The 21,502-nt window shown below is 35.7% G+C and overlaps 1 protein-coding gene across 6 annotated transcripts in view; it reads left to right on the top strand.

Annotated features, from left to right (window-relative positions):
- Window positions 1–21,502, top strand: part of LOC138310353 (la-related protein 4-like) — a 50,512-nt gene that overhangs the window by 3,666 nt on the left and 25,344 nt on the right. For all 6 annotated transcript variants that reach the window (XM_069251544.1, XM_069251542.1, XM_069251545.1 and 3 more), the window contains exon 2: window positions 10,822–10,917. In XM_069251544.1, the coding sequence (XP_069107645.1) occupies window positions 10,864–10,917 (54 nt within the window). In that variant the 5' untranslated portion in view covers window positions 10,822–10,863. The remainder of the gene's footprint in view (window positions 1–10,821; window positions 10,918–21,502) is intronic.

Genomic DNA, 21,502 nt, shown 5'->3' with positions numbered 1-21,502 from the left:
GGGCCGAAATAAGGCCCCATTCCCAATTGTATTTCTTGTTATTTTTTCCCCAATTTATGTCTAAATTTCCCAAATCAGTGAGATGACGCCAATTTTGTGTGATGAAACAAAAAAATTCTGGAAATCCCAAGTCTGAACGTGGTATTTTAGTATACATTCTTACACTTGATTCTTAGAGAAGGATAATTGTTTATTTCTACCTTTTCCAAAATTTCCATAAACACTGTTAAAATTTTTCATTTCATACTTTTATCGCACAAAATTTCCCAATTTTTACCAGGTGGCAATTTCCCAAAATGCCCAGGAAAAACACTGGGGAGGGGTGTAATAAAATAAGCGTTCTACCATCATACATGATTAAGGTTTCTTTGAACCAACAATACCCTGATGATTTTTGGATACTTCCCCACCCTTCCCCTGGACTTTTGCCCCCCAATTTAGCTAATTAGGATTTGAGGATTCTGCAGAATTTAAAAAAAAAAAACTTAACTAAATTAGGAAAGAAGCATATTTATACATAGATTTATTAATGCTAATTACAAGTAATAAATTCATCCTTTGAAGTGGAGTAGCAGACTTCGATATATAGTATGTAAGGTTTAAGAGAAGAAAACTCGTAGAAATTTGATACTATACCGTTAGGTGAGATTGGTAGACTGACACTGTAAGTATTACCAGGAAATATATAGGTTTTAATGATCAGGAAGTTAGGTACACTGTTTATGTCCAGCTCTGGGCCGACACCATAAAACTTTCTCACAGATTTTTTAACTCAAGTCTATATAGATTAATTATTATAAACTCATATACTTGAGCAAAAAGCTGTCTGAGAATAGTTTTATGGTGCCAGGCTCGAGTGTACATCTGTAGGTAAGGGTTAGTGTGTGGAGTACAGGAGGGTACATCTGTAGGTCAGGATCAGTGTGTGGAGTACAGGAGGGTACATCTGTAGGTCAGGGTCAGTGTGTGGAGTACAGGAGGGTACATCTGTAGGTCAGGGTCAGTGTGTGGAGTACAGGAGGGTACATCTGTAGGTCAGGGTCAGTGTGTGGAGTACAGGAGGGTACATCTGTAGGTCAGGGTCAGTGTGTGGAGTACAGGAGGGTACATCTGTAGGTCAGGGTCAGTGTGTGGAGTACAGGAGGGTACATCTGTAGGTCAGGGTCAGTGTGTGGAGTACAGGAGGGTACATCTGTAGGTCAGGGTCAGTGTGTGGAGTACAGGAGGGTACATCTGTAGGTCAGGGTCAGTGTGTGGAGTACAGGAGGGTACATCTGTAGGTCAGGGTCAGTGTGTGGAGTACAGGAGGGTACATCTGTAGGTCAGGGTCAGTGTGTGGAGTACAGGAGGGACATCTGTAGGTAGTCAGTGTTGGAGTAGGAGGATACATCTGTAGGTCAGGGTCAGTGTGTGGTGTACAGGAGGGTATATCTGTAGGTCAGGGTCAGTGTGTGGAGTACAGGAGGGTACATCTGTAGGTCAGGGTCAATGTGTGGAGTACAGGAAAAGGGTACATCTGTGTGTTAGGTCAGTGTGTGGAGTACAGGAGGGTACATCTGTAGGTCAGGGTCAGTGTGTGGAGTACAGGAGGGTACATCTGTAGGTCAGGGTCAGTGTGTGGAGTACAGGAGGGTACATCTGTAGGTCAGGGTCAGTGTGTGGAGTACAGGAGGGTACATCTGTAGGTCAGGGTCAGTGTGTGGAGTACAGGAGGGTACATCTGTAGGTCAGGGTCAGTGTGTGGAGTACAGGAGGGTACATCTGTAGGTCAGGGTCAGTGTGTGGAGTACAGGAGGGTACATCTGTAGGTCAGGGTCAGTGTGTGGAGTACAGGAGGGTACATCTGTAGGTCAGGGTCAATGTGTGGAGTACAGGAGGGTACATCTGTAGGTCAGGGTCAGTGTGTGGAGTACAGGAGGGTACATCTGTAGGTCAGGGTCAGTGTGTGGAGTACAGGAGGGTACATCTGTAGGTCAGGGTCAGTGTGTGGAGTACAGGAGGGTACATCTGTAGGTCAGGGTCAGTGTGTGGAGTACATGATGGTCCTATCTCTTGGTAGATGTTTGTGTGTATACCTGTATACATACACACATGTTCTACAAGTGTTGATTATGATGTATCTGTGCTATACACCTGTGTACACACCTGTCATTGCTATAAACATACTTCCTCTGGTCCACATAATTGTTTGTTTTGGTCAGTTTTGTTGTAAGAGGTCAAGGTCTCGGAAAGAGTTTCGGTATGCATGTACTTACTTTTCATTGAATAGGTTTACATATATAATAATAATAAAATATTGTGCATTCATTACAGGTTTATAGTTTTACTTCCCTGTGTTCTGTACTGTCAATGTACTTATTTAGCGCAGTTCATATTTTAGCGCAAAATTTTGTAAAGTGAGTACATTTACAGTATGTGTAATTAGTAATAACACCTCCATCAGGATATGTTACAACTTACTTCTAAAATGTATGCTATTTTAAAGAAAAATAAACGAAATAAATCAGTAAATCACACAAAAAGGAATCTGCTCAACCTGGTTTACTGAAGTCAGCTGATTTCTTGCATGTAGCTTGTGGACTTGAGCGTCACTCAATATAGAAAATTATCACTTTATGTCTACATTAATATGTAGTGACACTTTGATGTGATTGTTGTAAAAGTTCTGAATTCTGTGAGTATGTGGAGAATTCACATTCAGTGTGCATGAATGAATAAATTGTAAAATTTATTTAGTCTGAAACAACAACTAATTAAACAGAATCTTGGAGTTATAAAAGTTCATTTGAACAAGATAGACATGAAGGTAATTATTCAAGAATGATAATGGATTGTATACCGACATGGTTCATGTTTTTACTGTCAATAGTGCATGCTTAACTTGGAATAATTCTTGTTTAAATTTACAAAAAGATTCAGTCTGGTTTGAGTAAACCAAGGCCAAACAAAATAATAGCTGTGTGTACGGTAACACACTAAATGAACGGTCATTAGCTATATAGTTAGCTCCCCTCTTGTCCTTCATTTTTTCCCCTTTCGACTTGAAATGAAGACTACGTCTAATTCTAACCTTATTTAGACCATGATCTATGGATTCCAAGGGCCGATGATTGCCTGACAAAAAATTTTGGGTAATATAAGAACATATTCTATATGGTCAGTAGAGGGTTACTGGAAACAAAAACATTTATTTGTGGCCCTATATAGTCTAAATTCTGCTGATAAATGATGTTAGAGGTTGTACAAGCTCTACATGTACTTTGTTTTTTTCCCTGTCTGTTCTATCCATTATATACAGAGAAGACAATTTGTCATTCAGGTGACATTTTCCTCCTGTATATAAATAGCCTCTTCCTTCATATACATAATATGTATTCCTTTTATGTTTGACCTACAGTTGAAGATTCTTTGGATTGTTTGTCTATAGATCTGGTTGATTTCAATCTAGTATTAAATAACTGTTCATACTGGTCACTTACAATCATACTTGCCATTCCCATGGGGGTAATTTCACACGTTTAAACCTTTAATCTCAAGAAAGTCTATTTAGTAACCCTATATGAAGAAATTAAAGGTTGATTTTTGCATATTTTGACCTGTTCTTTCTGATGGTATAGTCAGATTTTTGAAATTTTGAATATTAATTAATTATTGCTAAAATGGCCTATAATGGGGGTTCAAAATTGGGAGCCTCCTTCCAAAATAGGAAGGGTTGTCAAGTATGTTTAATATACATAATCTCCCTGAAGTATTAGTGGCGATGATTCTACCCCAATGGGGTTTAGAAATGTTCTCTCCTCTATTCCCCCCTGTGTCCCTCTTGTAAGCCTCCTTGAGCAAACAACAATAGGTTGGTGCTAAAAATATCTTGACCAGAGGCCTATAAATAGATAGGTATGTATACTAGTGGAGTTGCATCAGCACATGGCTAACATATACATGTTGTATGTATACATAGATTACACACCTTCATCTGTACACAAACAGTTGTCATGGATATGTATGCTCACCATTGGAAACCCTTTAACCTAGCTTACATACTTTAAGTTAGGGACATGTCTAATTTGATGGGAAATCTTATTTCATGTTCCGATGTAAAATTTGATAGGAAATCTTATTTCATGTTCCGATGTAAATCCATAGAAATTATATTCAGTAGAATTCAATGTCATTTAAACAACTGTTTTCAAGTATTGTATTACATTATACATACTATATATATATATATATAGATCGATGCAGATTGAGAAAATAACTTGAGACCCCTATCTTGAGCATGTATAAATATCTAAAAAATGAAAAGGTATCTTATAACTCTCAATTAATTATATGTATCAATTAGAGCTAGAATGGGTAACCGGATAACTGGTTCACGGATAGGTTTGAGCTTGTTTCTGTTAGCATTGTAGTTACCTGATACCGCAATATACATTTCATACGGCGAAAAAGTAATGAAATTCCTTTACTAACGAATGTCTTCACCTATGCTTTCAGAAGCCCAATTTTGTAATGAAATTAAAAGTGTTATGGCAACGATGTTGTTATCGGAAACTGGGTCGTCACCAAAATGCTTAGGTTCACTTGGCTTCTATGCAAATATTCCAGTGAGTGTGATGTGTGCAAGTGTCGTGTACAAAAGTAACCATGTGCAGGAATTTGAAGTAGGCCTACTTTGGCATTGTAAGTTTTTACACCAATTTCCGTTGAAAGTCATAGTTTTATTGAAAATAAATCTAATTCAAAGCAATAATCCTTTGTGTCAAATGATTGTTTCTTGGAAGATCTGAGCAATAGTTATGGAATCCAGAGGAAGTATGATATTTCATGGCATTGATGTACGACTGTAACTTTACTTAATCGGCATCAGTTATCCGGTTACGGTTAGGTTAATCTGATAGGGTTAACCAGTTGGCATTTTTACTAACTGTTCCAGCACTAGCATCAATAATACAAATATGTGAATATTGATTACCTGTGATAAAGGTGTGTAGATTACCTGTATATACCTGTGATACAGGTGTGTAGATTACCTGTATATAACAGTGATATAGGTGTGTAGATTACCTGTATATATAACAGTGATATAGCTAAAGGTGTGTAGATTACCTGAATATATAACAGTGATACAGGTGTGTTGATTACGTTGTGTGAGATGTAATTTAGAGTAAATAAAATTCAGCAATTTCATTTAATTCATCATTATCCATCAGAACTTTGACAAAAAGCTTTCAACCCTGTATTATTACTTTGTATGGTTAGCTCTGAAATCTCTATTGCCTAATTATGCAGTTTAAATCTAGCTAGCCCAATTAAAATTTATTTATCTGGTGTAGTTTAAGTGGATATCAGGAATACCTTGTAGTCTAAATAAGCTTCAAGTAGTCTAAATGGGAATCTCACTAAATCTGTCTCTTAATAAGGTTAAAATCTAGATCTGCTTCCTGAAGTCTAAATCTGCTTCCTGTAGTCTAAATGGGAATCTCAAATAGTTTAAATCTGCCTCCTGAAGTCTAAATCTGCTTCCTGTAGTCTAAATGGGAATCTCAAATAGTTTAAATCTGCCTCCTGAAGTCTAAATCTGCCTCCTGTAGTCCTAAATGGGAATCTCAAATAGTTTAAATCTGCCTCCTGAAGTCTAAATCTGCTTCCTGTAGTCCTAAATGGGAATCTCAAATAGTTTAAATCTGCCTCCTGAAGTCTAAATCTGCTTCCTGTAGTCTAAATGGGAATCTCAAATAGTTTAAATCTGCCTCCTGTAGTCTAAATGGGAATCTCAAATAGTTTAAATCTGCCTCCTGAAGTCTAAATCTGCCTCCTGTAGTCTAAATGGGAATCTCAAATAGTTTAAATCTGCCTCCTGAAGTCTAAATCTGCCTCCTGTAGTCTAAATGGGAATCTCAAATAGTTTAAATCTGCCTCCTGAAGTCTAAATCTGCCTTCCTGTAGTCTAAATGGGAATCTCAAATAGTTTAAATCTGCCTCCTGAAGTCTAAATCTGCTTCCTGTAGTCTAAATGGGAATCTCAAATAGTTTAAATCTGCCTCCTGAAGTCTAAATCTGCCTCCTGTAGTCTAAATGGGAATCTCAAATAGTTTTAAATCTGCCTCCTGAAGTCTAAATCTGCCTCCTGTAGTCTAAATGGGAATCTCAAATAGTTTAAATCTGCCTCCTGAAGTCTAAATCTGCCTCCTGTAGTCTAAATGGGAATCTCAAATAGTTTAAATCTGCCTCCTGAAGTCTAAATCTGCCTCCTGTAGTCTAAATGGGAATCTCAAATAGTTTAAATCTGCCTCCTGAAGTCTAAATCTGCTTCCTGTAGTCTAAATGGGAATCTCAAATAGTTTAAATCTGCCTCCTGAAGTCTAAATCTGCCTCCTGTAGTCTAAATGGGAATCTCAAATAGTTTAAATCTGCCTCCTGAAGTCTAAATCTGCCTCCTGTAGTCTAAATGGGAATCTCAAATAGTTTAAATCTGCCTCCTGAAGTCTAAATCTGCCTCCTGTAGTCTAAATGGGAATCTCAAATAGTTTAAATCGGCCTCCTGAAGTCTAAATCTGCCTCCTGTAGTCTAAATCTGCTTCCTGTAGTCTAAATGGGAATCTCAAATAGATTTAAAATCTGCCTCCTGAAAATGGGAATCTCAAATCTGCCTCCTGAAGTCTAAATCTGCCTCCAGTAGTCTAAATGGGAATCTCAAATAGTTTAAATCTGTTTCCTGAAGTCTAAATCTGCCTCCTGTAGTCTAAATGGGAATCTCAAATAGTTTAAATCTGCCTCCTGAAGTCTAAATCTGCCTCCCTGTAGTCTAAATGGGAATCTCAAATAGTTTAAATCTGCCTCCTGTAGTCTAAATGGGAATCTCAAATAGTTTAAATCTGCCTCCTGAAGTCTAAATCTGCCTCCTGTAGTCTAAATGGGAATCTCAAATAGTTTAAATCTGCCTCCTGAAGTCTAAATCTGCTTCCTGTAGTCTAAATGGAAATCTCAAATAGTCTGAATCTGTCTCCTGAAGTCTAAATGGGAATCTCAAATAATATAATTAATCTGTTCCATTCCAATCCTATTATAAGCATTTTACTTAGTCATTCAATCCTTCACAGTCTACATTTCATTGCCTAAGTCAGTATCTAATTAGTCTATACATTTAACACCTAATTAATCTGTGTACCATATTAGTCTAAATCTAACATCTGTGTATCTTCTAGTATAGACATTAATTTCTACATTAAATTTTAAGGATTTAAAACTCTACTCTAATAGAGATTTATCTCTGATATACTTTATTTGACCCAATAAGCGCCCATGGCGTTTAACAAAATTAAAAAATGAAACTAGGTTCTTAATTAGACGAAATTATTGCAAACCTATTAAGTTTGGTGTAGTTTTGGTCTTTATTTGTGCCCAGGCAACTGAAATTGAGGTCTCGATAAGGAGGAGGGCACTTATTTGATTGAATACAGTAATAGAAATAAATATACATGTATATATAAGATTTAGACAGTGTTGGGTGTAAAACAGATGGCTAAGTATGGTGTGAAAAGCACATTTGGTGGTTTTATTTATAGATTTTCATGTTCATACCTGGAGATAAAATGCAAGCAGTACTTACAGGTACACAGTATACCAATAATGAAAGATAATCATCAACGGAGTACAATTTTAACACGAAATTTAAATTAACGGGTAAACATTTGGATCAGCAACACATAGTTTATATAATACATTGTGTTTAAGTAATTGTGTCATATCAAAGAAGCGTAATTTAACAAAGAATGACAATTTATTGACTCGTGCCCTATCTGGGAGGACTCAAACTCATGATCTACGACACTGAATCGCCTAGCCAAACATACCTAGGTATGCCTTTTACCACTGTGCTACATGCATCCCCGTCCCAAAAAAGAATGTTTCAATTATGAAGTGAAAGTCGGTTCTATATATGCGATCGCTATACTTGTCATTGTTTCCCTATAACTGTTGTTTTGATTATCATGACTTGGAGAAAGTATTGAAATCAATGAATTTGGCCTGAAATGAAATAATAAATATTTACCATAACTTGACGTAAGCAGAAAAATTGACTGTACTCTGAAAAGATTTTATTTCCAATCTTGAGTCAAAAATTAAATAAGTATTTTATTTTCCCAACCTCAATTGTTTAGGTGCAGTAGTACTGTATCTAGTAGTAGTACTGTATCCCTTCATTTAAAACTTTTTACATGTTGATCTACCTGCTAGCTAGTATTAAAATAGGTGAAATAAAAATATTTACCTTCATTATTGAAATTACGAAAATATGGGGCATAATAAAACATTTTATCTACCCACTCAAAAAAATTAAAAAAAAAACATGGTAAAATTATGGCCAACTAACAATATTTTAATTTATAGGCCTTATATTAGAATGTATGATATGTATTTAAATGTGTTTTAGCTTATATCTGTTAATGACAGGTCAAGAATTGCTACAGGATATATTATAACGTTTTCGCCGTAATTAGCACCCCTTCTCCTATAAGTGCCCCTCCCCTTTTTCTGGAGAAGAGTTGAAGTTGTATAAACGCCCCCATCCCATGGATTTAACAATGTTTTACAATATGTGTTGCCTTTAAAATAGCATTTTATCCCAAATTACATGAATCACAACATAATATTGCATCTCAAAGGATGAAAGGCACATGCATATTTACTGTACAGATTAATGTACCATGAGTACAGAAAGATTTAAAATATCGATGATTTTTTTGTCCACAACTTACATTTTGGTTCATTAAGTGACAATTTACAATTATGTTAGCGCCCTGGGCACAAATTATGGCGAATATTGTACCAGTGTTAAACTTAAACAACTATTTTCGGTTCTGCTACTAAGTTGAAATAATTGAGTGTTAGTACAGATCAATTTTGATGTAAAACCCTTTAAAACTAGTATCTATAAGCACTAAAACTATTTGATATAAAAGATTTCCTTTGACAACTCAAATCTTCCTCAATATATTGATTGATTTGTAGTATAACATCAAGTCCAGAACAATGCAGGTCTAGAATTGTTGATGGACTGTTGAACATTTTAAACAAAATACACTAGTTATAGTAGTTAGGCGGGGGATAAGTATCTGACAGACATTAAAGTTTAAACACAGTTTTGCTGATATTATTGATTGCAAACCTGTACACGATATTATATATAATTTGAGAACATTGATTTCTTTTTTATTATTCTTTGAGTGAGATTAATTTTTCTCAGACATGTGATTTATAAAGAGTTGCTTCCCTTTACATGCCAGGCTGATGTAGAAAGTAACAAGATAGAGTAAATGAACATACAACAAGGCAACATTCATTAGTATTGATTTTTCCATGGCAACCTTTACTGTGTTACCTATACATCTATAATGGACTGATCCATTTATTGATTGGAGTGAATCCATATGATCTCCAGGGGTTGAAGACTTTATTGAGACTGGTTTATATATAGGATTAAGTGTGGAATAGCCTGGATTAGTGACCAGACTGTACGCATAGAGACTGAGGTCAAGGCTCGGTATATAGAAAGCCTTGACTAACGTAACCACTTATTGTAAAGTAGCTGCGTATTTTAATTAGTCGAGGGCCAAGTCATCTTTGTTATGGGTTATACATATTTATAAAGAACGAATTGATTTAAAAACAAGGATGGTCATGTGCAAAAGAAAATTAGAAAAAAATCCAGGTAAATTAGTAAATGGTATTAGATTTATAGATAATCTAGTCCAATACAAAAACCAGGTATATAGAAGGAAAGTAGAAAAGGGTGTATTATAATGGTCGAAGATTAATTAGTCGAGGGCCAAGTCATCTTTGGTATCCGTATGGGTTATACTTATTTATAAAGAACAGAATCAATTTAAATACAAGGATGGTCATGTACAAAAAAAAAAAAAAAAAATCCAGGTAAATTAGAGGGTATGAGATTTATAGATAATCTAGTCCAATACAAAAACCAAGTAAAGGACAGTAGAAAACAGTTTATAATGGTCAAAGATGATTATTAGGTAAATTAAGGAATATTTAGATCATCTGATACAGGTGAATTAAATGGAAAAGGTCGAACGATTAAAACGTATACAGTACATGTTGTAAATCTAGTGTAAGATATTATATAACTCGAGGTTGGTTGTTAGGAATTTGTTGAATAAATTAAGTATTTAATAAAGAGTTACCAAGGGTCTGGTACGTTTACCAGGTAAACTGTGTTTGATTTATTGAGTCTTAGTTAAGTTAACATTTGTTTAACAGGATATTATTTTTTGAAGATCCTATATTCACTGTTTACCATACCATTAACACTGTCGCAAAAAAAGGATTTGTGAAATTATAAGAAATGAGTGAATATATGTACTCTTGCCACCAGACTTAGATATCAGTTACCATATTTGACCAAATAAACACTCAGGGCATATAAAAAATTGAAAAAAATGAAAAGGTAGGTGGTTAATAAGACAAAAATATTTCCAACCTTTACAGTTTTGATCCTATGCCAGGGCAATTGAAATGAGGCCTCAGAAAGGGGAGGGGGTATTATAGGGACATGGACGCTAATTGGGTCGAATACAGTAATTTAATAATTGTTTTCCTCATAATTGCAAAAGTATTAATCTCTGAAAATATCGCTGATAAATTTTTTTTATACTCTATTAACTTGAAAATATGCAAGGGAAAGTTTATTTTCCCCCATTTAAGGTATGAAGATATCTCAGTGTGTCTATAATATGATTATAGTATGCATTTTACAAATTTAACTTGATATTGTAGTAACAATTTACTCTGTCTGTTTAATAGGTGGAGCTGACGGCAAATTTAGAAGAAAACTCGGCTGCCCTCATGACGTCCGACCGGGGTACCAGTGGGGGCGCTGAGTTGACGCTGACAACACCGGTACGTATATTGAGTCTGCTAAAAACTTTTGGCCTTCAGTTGAGCTTTCTCTCCAGTGAGGAAGGCTCTGGGTTCTGTCCCCTGGCCAAGACACACCGTAGTCTGTAAAAGTTCTATCCCTGGCCAAGACACACTAGTCTATAAAATTGGTACTGTGTACTTCTGCTTAGAGTTCAGTATAAAGCGAGTGGGGCAATAATTAGATTGCCATTGTCATTGTAATGTGAATTGTGATTAGGTGTGAGTGTGCTGTTCGATGTCTTTCGCAGCATGCTTCATTGAGAGGAGTTCCTTTATTACAAGGAGGCAACATGGACATACTGCAGCCTACAATGTACCAAAACATTTCAGGTTCAGACATTTGTAGGGAATGGGAGGTGAGGGAGGGGCCAAAAATTGTGTTAACCAGGGGGAGAGAAGCCATAATTACGTGTATCATATCACACTAATCACTCATTTCTTAATCAGGTATTTAGACTGGTAGTGTATCACAAGCTTACATCCACTAGTATATGACAACCATTGTAAAACTTAAGATATATTAGTTATCCTTGTCTATTAGTTAAGGTATCATCTTTTCGATAGATTGAGCCAGGTAAACTCCAAAGTTGATTAAAGCCAATAATTTCAGAAATCTGTTGTCCTTGACGATTAATTAGGTATGACAAATATAGTAGCTACTGTGAATTGTGTTATCCTTGTTAATTAATTAAATACTAATTACTAAGGCATTGCCTATGTACTCCTAATGCAGGTTATAGACAGTTTCTTTATAATTACATATACTGTATATTTTCTTTGTAAATTTTGATTAAATACTTGGTTATGTTGAAAGATAAATACGGTATTAGGAAAAATGGAGTCCGTTTAGGTCATTTGTATGTTTTCTTAAGACTGACTGATTTGTTTGGTTGCCATGACAATGACAGACCTAGAACTTGTACAGCTTTTAGCCACCATCCTTAAGAAGATCCGAGACACAAGTACACCACAGTCTTTGCCACACTCATCTCACATATGGCAGCTTGGTGACTAGTAACAGTGATAACTTTTCTCAAGATGTCTCGCTAGGTCGGTGGCTTTCCTCCAGTTTCCAGACTTTCCCCCACCTGACCCTGGCTGTTTATACAACTGAATTGGTTATAAATCCAAACAAACAAACCGAACAAGTGGTTTCCATGGTTACCCTAGCAAGCAAAAATAGTCCTGTACTGGCTCCACGATAATTACAGGACTATATATAGAGATACAGGCTTTAATGAAGTTATAATGGCATTGAGTGATGCTTCAGAATCAAAAGTAACAATGCACTTAACATGATCTCTAAACAGAAAGCACAAGAAAATTGTATATGCACACACATATGCTCTTGGTTTCCCAAACTGAAATTTAAGTGCGAAATCAGTTCTGAGCCAGTTAGCATAACTAGGAATCTGCTTTATCACAGATATATACTTTACAAGGGACATAAATAGAGGAAATGCAATTTGGACAATTTCAGTGCAAAGTCGATGACAAGAAAATCATTAAATCATTTGAAAATCATTGAGTATTGTATAGTAAAACATGTTGATTACAAACCTCTGGGGACCAACAAAATCACTTTGTTACAAACATAGTTCATTATACACGTATTACAGACATCTTATTCACTATAGGAACTTTGATAGGGAATGAAAATTACTACCTTATAACCCAAATTTGTTGTATGTTTGTTATAAATGTGTTTACTGATTGTGGTAGTGCTCAACAAAAATATCTGTCAGTTTAAAGCTTGTACAAAAAGACCAATACTCGTGGGTTTCATTATCTTTCAGGAGATGCGGTACAATTGCCATTTTAGGGGTTACTTTTCTATACTATCTGTATTCCATCTAATGTAATTTAGCCCAAATCAGGTGGTACCACAGCTAGGTGTAACCGAGAAAAAAGTACCGGGTACCGCCTGATATTGAAACCCCTGAATACTATCCTGGTGACTTTCATTGTGACGTCCACTTTCTATTCTCACTCCGGTAAACATTTTAAAAATGTTAGTTTGCTCATTTATACCAGTTTATTATCGGTAGGATATGACACTGTATGTTGATGGGCTGTTAATAACAATGGTGATCACGACTCCAATGTACTCTACGCTACTGGTACATGAGGTAACAGCTTTCACTTCTATACCGTCACATTATAGATAGCCCCTAAACCTAGGTCAGTATTGATAGGCTGGGGTAGTTATAAAGGCTCAGATCAGAGTTAACAGCCCGGGGTCCTTCTTCAATAAAATAGGCTCTCTGTATAATTGGAATAGAGTTTCAGAAAAAATACTCTTGTCATTCATTTCCCGTGCTTAAAAGGGGTGTGGGGACAAGGTAAACACAAACACTTGAGTGATATATCATTATAATATTTCATAATATTTCTTCACTCCTTGCCAGAGTGCCAGAATAAAACTAATAGAAGAACTAAACTTTATATGCAAGCAAGACAATGTGTAATTGGTTTTTGATGGATTTAGATAATAAATGAATGGAATACCATGATGTACATGACTAAGTTTTGATACCACCGGCTAGGGACTATAGATGAAATGTGTAGAAGTTCATACCATGCATCCTGCTATGTACTGCAGATTTTGCTATCGCTTGTCAATAAAAACCTATTTCTTATTAATTGTATAAATTTTACTTTAAGAGCCTTAGGGGGGGGGGGGAGATAATCCTTCAGTCCATGTTGTGGACACATAGCATTAGTATGTCAATCGATTCTGTTTAAAAATGGAAATGGGAAATTTGAACAATTCAAATATGGGTTTTAAGCTTTACAATCGACCAAAAAAGCCTTAACACCACATACACAAAAAGCAAAACAAAGTTTGAACAGTGTAATGAATGGGAAATAAAATTGATATGCGGTAAAATCTAATGAATTGAAAATAAAATGAATATTGCTGTAAAATCTAATGAATTGAAAATAAAATGAATATTGCTGTAAAATCTAATGAATTGAAAATAAAATGAATATTGCTGTAAAATCTAATGAATAGAAATTAGAATGAATATTGCTGTAAAATCTAATAAATTGAAAATAAAATGAATATTGCTGTAAAATCTAATGAATTGAAAATAAAATGAATATTGCTGTAAAATCTAATGAATAGAAATTAGAATGAATATTGCTGTAAAATCTAATAAATTGAAAATAAAATGAATATTGCTGTAAAATCTAATGAATAGTAATTAAAATGATTATTGCTGTAAAATCTAATGAATAGAAAATAAAATGAAATATTGCTGTAAAATCTAATGAATAGTAATTAAAATGATTATTGCTGTAAAATCTAATGAATAGATAATAAAATGAATATTGCTGTGAAGTCAAACAGTTGTGGTATTGATAACATCAAGCTAAATCTGATTGAAGAAATCCACGAGATGACATTTAAACCTGACGGTGTGAACAGAACAAGACAGACAACTTGAGTGAAATAATGATTTTGCCCACCGCGACCACCACGAGCAGCTTGGAGGGCGACATCGTAGGCTGGGTAGTACCAGGCCAATGTAAGGATATGACAGTGCGTGCTGTGATACAGAAAACTGCATTATGTCTGAGGAGGAGAGCTAGGCTTGTAGAGCTGGCTGCACTGGCTGTCGTCATCAACGATCGGCCCGATATTATACCATATGGTGACCGTTGTGTTTCTGTGTCGGACACCTGGACCTTAGTTAAGGTGTACAGTCGCTCGGACTAACTGGACTGTAGTGGACAGTGGAGTCTGTCCAGTCCATCGTGTGGTCAGTTTGGTGATCTACAGTGGACACAAGGATAGGTAGATCGTAAGTGTATATGTACACACAATATGTCACCTTCTAGGTAACGGTGGACAAATTTATCAACCTTATGTCAGGCTACTGTGGAGGACTTGTGTAGCCTCACAGCAGTGTAAAGCATGCGTGTGGACAAAGCTATTAGTAAGTGCTGAGGTCCGCCCACTCGCTTGTTGTCGACTGACCGAGGCAGACAAGATTTCAACATATGGTGGTCCAGTCTGACGGACAGTGGACACACATAGTAACGATGTATTAACACATCAGGACATGTGCTGGTTACCTATTCTACAGGCGTGCAAATGAAATGTTGACAATATATGAAGGAAAATAATTACCTTATTTTACTTTCACAATATCACAAGTACAGGGATACATTTTCCGGAAAATCCTGAGCAGGTGATGTAAGAAATCAGGCTGTACATGGATACTGTGTGACCATTTGACCATTGGCTATTGACAACTCGGCTGATGGAGGACTGAAGTAAAATTGGCCTGAACTTTTTATAAAATATTACCATTGGATATACATTATTAATGTTTTTATCAACAGAAGCTTGCCTGAATACACCTGTACAATGTTACCTTTATAGCAACAGGATTATCTTACCTTCAAACAAGGACTTTGTAGTAGTAACAGGAATTCAATAGGGTTTCAAAGATTTCTATTTATTTTTTATCAAAAAACCACTGATACTGTGCATGATAAATGGCAGAATATCTGCAGAATGGATACATCTCTATCAATGTTAACATGTATTGTTTCATATCAGTTACACCTGGTCTGACAATGGTAAGATACACCTAGCTTAATAAAGTTTGGATACACCTTACATTATGAAGATTGGATACACCTCGGAGACATGAGGACCATATAATATATATACCTGGACTAATAGCAATGATAATCCTAGCTTAAAGTAAGGAAAGAAGACATCTGGTCTTTTAGTCTTAGACAGATGATGACAAATACCAATTTTCTATACATCAACCGATTATAAACATAAGATACACCTTGATCTTATCAAGGATACACCTTGATCTTAACAAGGATACACCTTGATCTTAACGAGGATTAGATACACCTTGACTTACTAGATACACCTTAACCTTAGCGAGGATTATGTATATTTGATACACCTTAACCTTAGCGAGGATTATGTACATTTGGATACACCTTGATCTGAATGAGGATTATATACACCTGGATTAACTAGATACACCTTAGCGAGGATTATGTACACTTGGACTAATTAGATACACCTTGATCTGAATGAGGATTAAATACACCTGGATTAACTAGATACACCTTAGCGAGGATTATGTACACTTGGACTAATTAGATACACCTTGATCTGAATGAGGATTATATACACCTGGATTAACTAGATACACCTTAGCGAGGATTATGTACACTTGGACTAATTAGATACACCTTGATCTGAATGAGGATTATATACACCTGGATTAACTAGATACACCTTAGCGAGGATTATGTACACTTGGACTAATTAGATACACCTTGATCTGAATGAGGATTATATACACCTGGACTAACAACACCTGGACAAATGAATTACTTTCACCTGAACTTTTGAGGTATATCTGGACTATCAAGGGTTAGATAAACCAGGACTACCAAGAATCAACCTGGATTAACGAAATGAAAACTGGACTTAAGGAATTAATTTCACCTGGACTAACAAGAATTAGATACACCTGTACTAACAAGGATACGGTGTGACACTATAGGGGTGGACGGTGATGGAAGCCTAATAAGGGACAAAACCCATGTTACCAGGCGATGTCTACTACTACTCTACTCGGTCTTTGGTGGTGTGCTTCAAACAGAACCGTGAAAAAACGCAGTCGGAGTCTCCACAGGTAAAAATCATACATGTAGGGAGAGTCTCCACAGGTAAAAATCATACAGATAGTGAGAGTCTCCACAGGTAAAAATCATATAGATAGTGAGAGTCTCCACAGGTAAAAATCATACAGATAGTGAGAGTCTCCACAGGTAAAAATCATATAGATAGTGAGAGTCTCCACAGGTAAAAATCATACAGATAGTGAGAGTCTCTGTAGGTAAAAATCATACAGGTAGTGAGAGTCTCCACAGGTAAAAATCATATATATAGTGAGAGTCTCCACAGGTAAAAATCATACAGATAGTGAGAGTCTCCACAGGTAAAAATCATACAGATAGTGAGAGTCTCCACAGGTAAAAATCATACAGATAGTGAGAGTCTCCACAGGTAAAAATCATACAGATAGTGAGAGTCTCCACAGATAAAAATTATATATGTAGGGAGAGTCTCCACAGGTAAAAATCATACAGATAGTGAGAGTCTCCACAGGTAAAAATCATAGATAGTGAGAGTCTCCGCAGGTAAAAATCATACAGATAGTGAGAGTAGTCTCCACAGGTAAAAATCATATAGATAGTGAGAGTCTCCACAGGTAAAAATCATACAGATAGTGAGAGTCTCCACAGGTAAAAATCATACAGATAGTGAGAGTCTCCACAGGTAAAAATCATACAGATAGTGAGAGTCTCCACAGGTAAAAATCATACAGATAGTGAGAGTCTCCGCAGGTAAAAATCATACAGATAGTGAGAGTCTCTGCAGGTAAAAATCATGCATGTAGGAGAGTCTCCAGCAGGTAAAAAATCATACAGATAGTGAGAGTCTCCCAGGTAAAAATCATACAGATAGTGAGAGTCTCCACAGGTAAAAATCATACATGTAGGGAGAGTCTCCGCAGGTAAAAATCATACAGTAGTGGAGAGTCTCCGCAGGTAAAAATCATACAGATAGTGAGAGTCTCCGCAGGTAAAAATCATAGATAGTGAGAGTCTCCACAGGTAAAAATCATACAGATAGTGAGAGTCTCCACAGGTAAAAATCATACAGATAGTGAGAGTCTCCACAGGTAAAAATCATACAGATAGTGAGAGTCTCCACAGGTAAAAATCATACAGATAGTGAGAGTCTCCGTAGGTAAAAATCATACAGATAGTGAGAGTCTCCGTAGGTAAAAATCATACAGATAGTGAGAGTCTCCACAGGTAAAAATCATACAGATAGTGAGAGTCTCCACAGGTAAAAATCATGCATGTAGGGATAGTCTCCGCAGGTAAAAATCATACAGATAGTGAGAGTCTCCACAGGTAAAAATCATAGATAGTGAGAGTCTCCGCAGGTAAAAATCATACAGATAGTGAGAGTCTCCACAGGTAAAAATCATATAGATGGTGAGAGTCTCCACAGGTAAAAATCATACAGATAGTTAGTCTCCACAGGTGAAAATCATACAGATAGTGAGAGTCTCCGCAGGTAAAAATCGTACAGATAGTGAGAGTCTCCACAGGTAAAAATCATACAGGTAAGGAGTCTCCACAGGTAAAAATTACACAGGTAAGGAGAGTCTCTACGGTAAAATTCATACAGGTAGGGAGAGTCTCTGTTGGTAAAAATCATACAGATAGTGAGAGTCTCCACAGGTAAAAATCATACAGATAGTGAGAGTCTCCACAGGTTAAAATTATACATGTAGGGATAGTCTCCACAGGTAAAAATCATACAGGTAGGGGGAGAGGGGGGGAGTCTCTGCAGGTAAAGCAGGTGAAAAGTACAGGTAGGGGGAGTCTCTGCAGGTAAAGCGATTAAAAATCATACAGGTAGTGCGGAGTCTCCGCAGGTAAAAGCAATTAAAAATCATACAGATAGGGGAGTCCCCTCAGGTAAAAATCATACATGTAGTAAAGGTCTCCGCAGGTAAAAATCATACAGATAGTGAGAGTTTCCAAAGAGTCTCTGCAGGTAAAAATCATACAGGTAGGGAAGGGGGAGTCTCTGCAGTAAAAAATCAGACAGGTAAGGGGAGTCTCCACAGGTAAAATTTCTTGTCGGAGGTTACCATATGGGGATGAGTTGTGTATATTGGAGAATGTTTTGGCACCATTTCTAGGCCGGCCATATCATTTGGAAAGACAGGTATAAAGTTTTGGATATATAGTGACAAGTCACACATTGAAGATATCTCGGCAAGGTTAATTAAGATGTCAAAACAAGATAGTATACTTAATTTGCTATTTTTAGCTCTTACGACTTTTCAGTTCATAGATCTATTTAGATGAAAATTGTGTTTTGATCAAATTTTAGAGTAGATCATTGATCTAAATATTGACTGTTCCTGTCATTTGATATGTCTATCCGCAATACTTGCACATAAAGAGATTGATATCTTTAATAAAGCAGTGTTTTTTATGCCAATGGGTATGCAAATATAGCAATATTGATTTTATTTTAAAACGCCCATGATAAAAAATTGATGTGGTCAAAATCTATTTTTTCCAGGAAAGCGTTGGTATTGTCATATGATACCGTAAAGTTAAACCTTTCTCGCTGACGTATGAAACCATATAATTTGTCATTGATGAGCCTCGAGCCAGGAAATTAAACAAACAAGTGCTAAAAAGCGCTGGTCTGTTAGAACGTTAATATTCATAATTGGTCTGGCATATGTAATATGTGACAATTATGTTACCTCACCAGTATGATACCTGTGAAATCAGATCATAAGTTTGTCCTGTATCTATCTCAGGGAGTATTTGGTTTTCATATTTCGTGTTGGTAAAAGTGTTTCGTTATGAAGTTTGGCGAGTAAGAGATGGGTGTTAGGTGGTGTAACAGACTGATGACAGAATCCTACAAGTCTATCAAGGGGATATTGATTTAGGACTAGGCTGAGATGTCACTTGTACATGATTGTCACGTATCTAACCCACACCATAGCTAATCTACATATATTGCTGTAGTAGGTTAGAGTTATTCAATATTAATACTGATTTTTTTAAAAAAAAAAAAATTCTTCTTTATATGTTTAAATAACAAACCACCTTGTGTTAAATTGTTAACTGTATCAGTTTCTGGTTACCTCACTTAGCACATTAATACTGAATTTTTTCAATTTTTTGTTCTTTGTATAAATATATTCAGAATTTACTGTGGTGCAAGTTGATTTAGCTATCAAAAATGGGTGATAATGATATTTGAAATGAAATAATTTCCAACAAGTTACAATTAAAATTACGTGATTTACTTAAAGGGACAATTCAGTCTAAGAGAACATTAAAATTTGTACAAATATCGGAAAAACCCCTGTTCTGATGGAAATTAGATCAGTCGGTTTTACTGTGATATGCCAGAAAAGCCCATGGTGGTGAAATGTTCAAACTCGCTCGCTATCCGCCATCACACATTGTGGTCGAACATCTTGTATGCCGAACCCTGTCCCTTGCTCGTAGAGTAATGCAACTTTTGTCTAGAACTGCTCAAATCGCTCTGACAGTAGTGTTTACCTTATTAGGTGAATTATCTTGCCTCAAAATCATTTCATCACCTCCTTAGTGGTTATGTAGTTCATTTGTTTAACGTTCGTGACTTTGGCTCGGGTATGAGTAAAGCGTACATATTGTACCTGCTTAATCGTATTGATCAACGATTTGTAATTACAATGGTATCAATTAAAATATTAAACATTGACGTGGAATTTGTAAATATTTTGTGTTATATATTTCATAAGAAATGTAGAACAACACATTTATGCCATAGTTTGCTTCTTGGTTGTGTAAAAGAATTAACCTGAGTGAATTGTCTCTTTAAATGAAATTACAATAGATTGTATTAATGTTATTTAAAAATGTTGATGGATGGAATTTATGTAACCATGGCAGTGGTAGTATGCAATAGGGCTGTTCATAGTTAGAATCAATGGAATATTTGACAAAATCTGCTACATTAGAATTCTATAACATTCACCTGAAATAGTATATTGAACAAGACCGACCTCTCCACGTGATGATATTCTATATCTTATGTAGTAAAAAATTACTTCATGGCCCAGTATTGTTTAAAACTGACTTGTCTACACAATGAGTTTCTATATCTTTCGGTAAAATATGACTCTATGGCCCGGTATTGTACAAGACTAATAATCTTTTCTAAATTTGTGTTTTTACAAATCACTGACGGACTCCGCCCACAGGGACAATTAAACAATTAGAACAAATGTATCCTTCAACATTTAATTGGTTGATGTTTTCCGAGGATGAAATAAATCTAGTAATCTCTGTATATTGAGCTGGATTATTGTTAACCAACTATTTTGGCAAGTGGTTAAATTTCACAAGTAATAGGATATCTTGAAAATACATTAGCTGCGAAAATGTTTGAAACACAAGTGAAGTGGAATCAGAATATCTAGATTGAAAATGTTTCAAGCACAAGTGAAGTGGAATCAGAATATCTAGATTGAAAATGTTTCAAGCACAAGTGAAATGGAATCAGAAGTATCTATTTTGAAAATGTTTCAAGCACAAGTGAAATTCAATCAGAAGTATCAAGATTGAAAATGTTTCAAGCACAAGTGAAATGGAATCAGAACTATCTGGATTGAAAATGTTTCAAGCACAAGTGAAATGGAATCAGAATATCTAGATTGAAAATGTTTCAAACACAAGTGAAGTGGAATCAGAATATCTAGATTGAAAATGTTTCAAACACAAGTGAAGTGGAATCAGAATATCTAGATTGAAAATGTTTCAAACACAAGTGAAGTGGAATCAGAATATCTAGATTGAAAATGTTTCAAACACAAGTGAAATGGAATCAGAAGTATCTAGATTGAAAATGTTTGAAGCACAAGTGAAATGGAATCAGAAATATCTAGATTTGAAATTGAAAACATTATCAATA

This window comes from Argopecten irradians, chromosome 16 (genome assembly GCF_041381155.1).
Source record: "Argopecten irradians isolate NY chromosome 16, Ai_NY, whole genome shotgun sequence".
Lineage (NCBI taxonomy): Eukaryota > Metazoa > Mollusca > Bivalvia > Pectinida > Pectinidae > Argopecten > Argopecten irradians.
The sequence above is the reverse complement of the archived record's forward strand: the minus strand, read 5'-3'. Positions and strand labels throughout refer to the sequence as shown.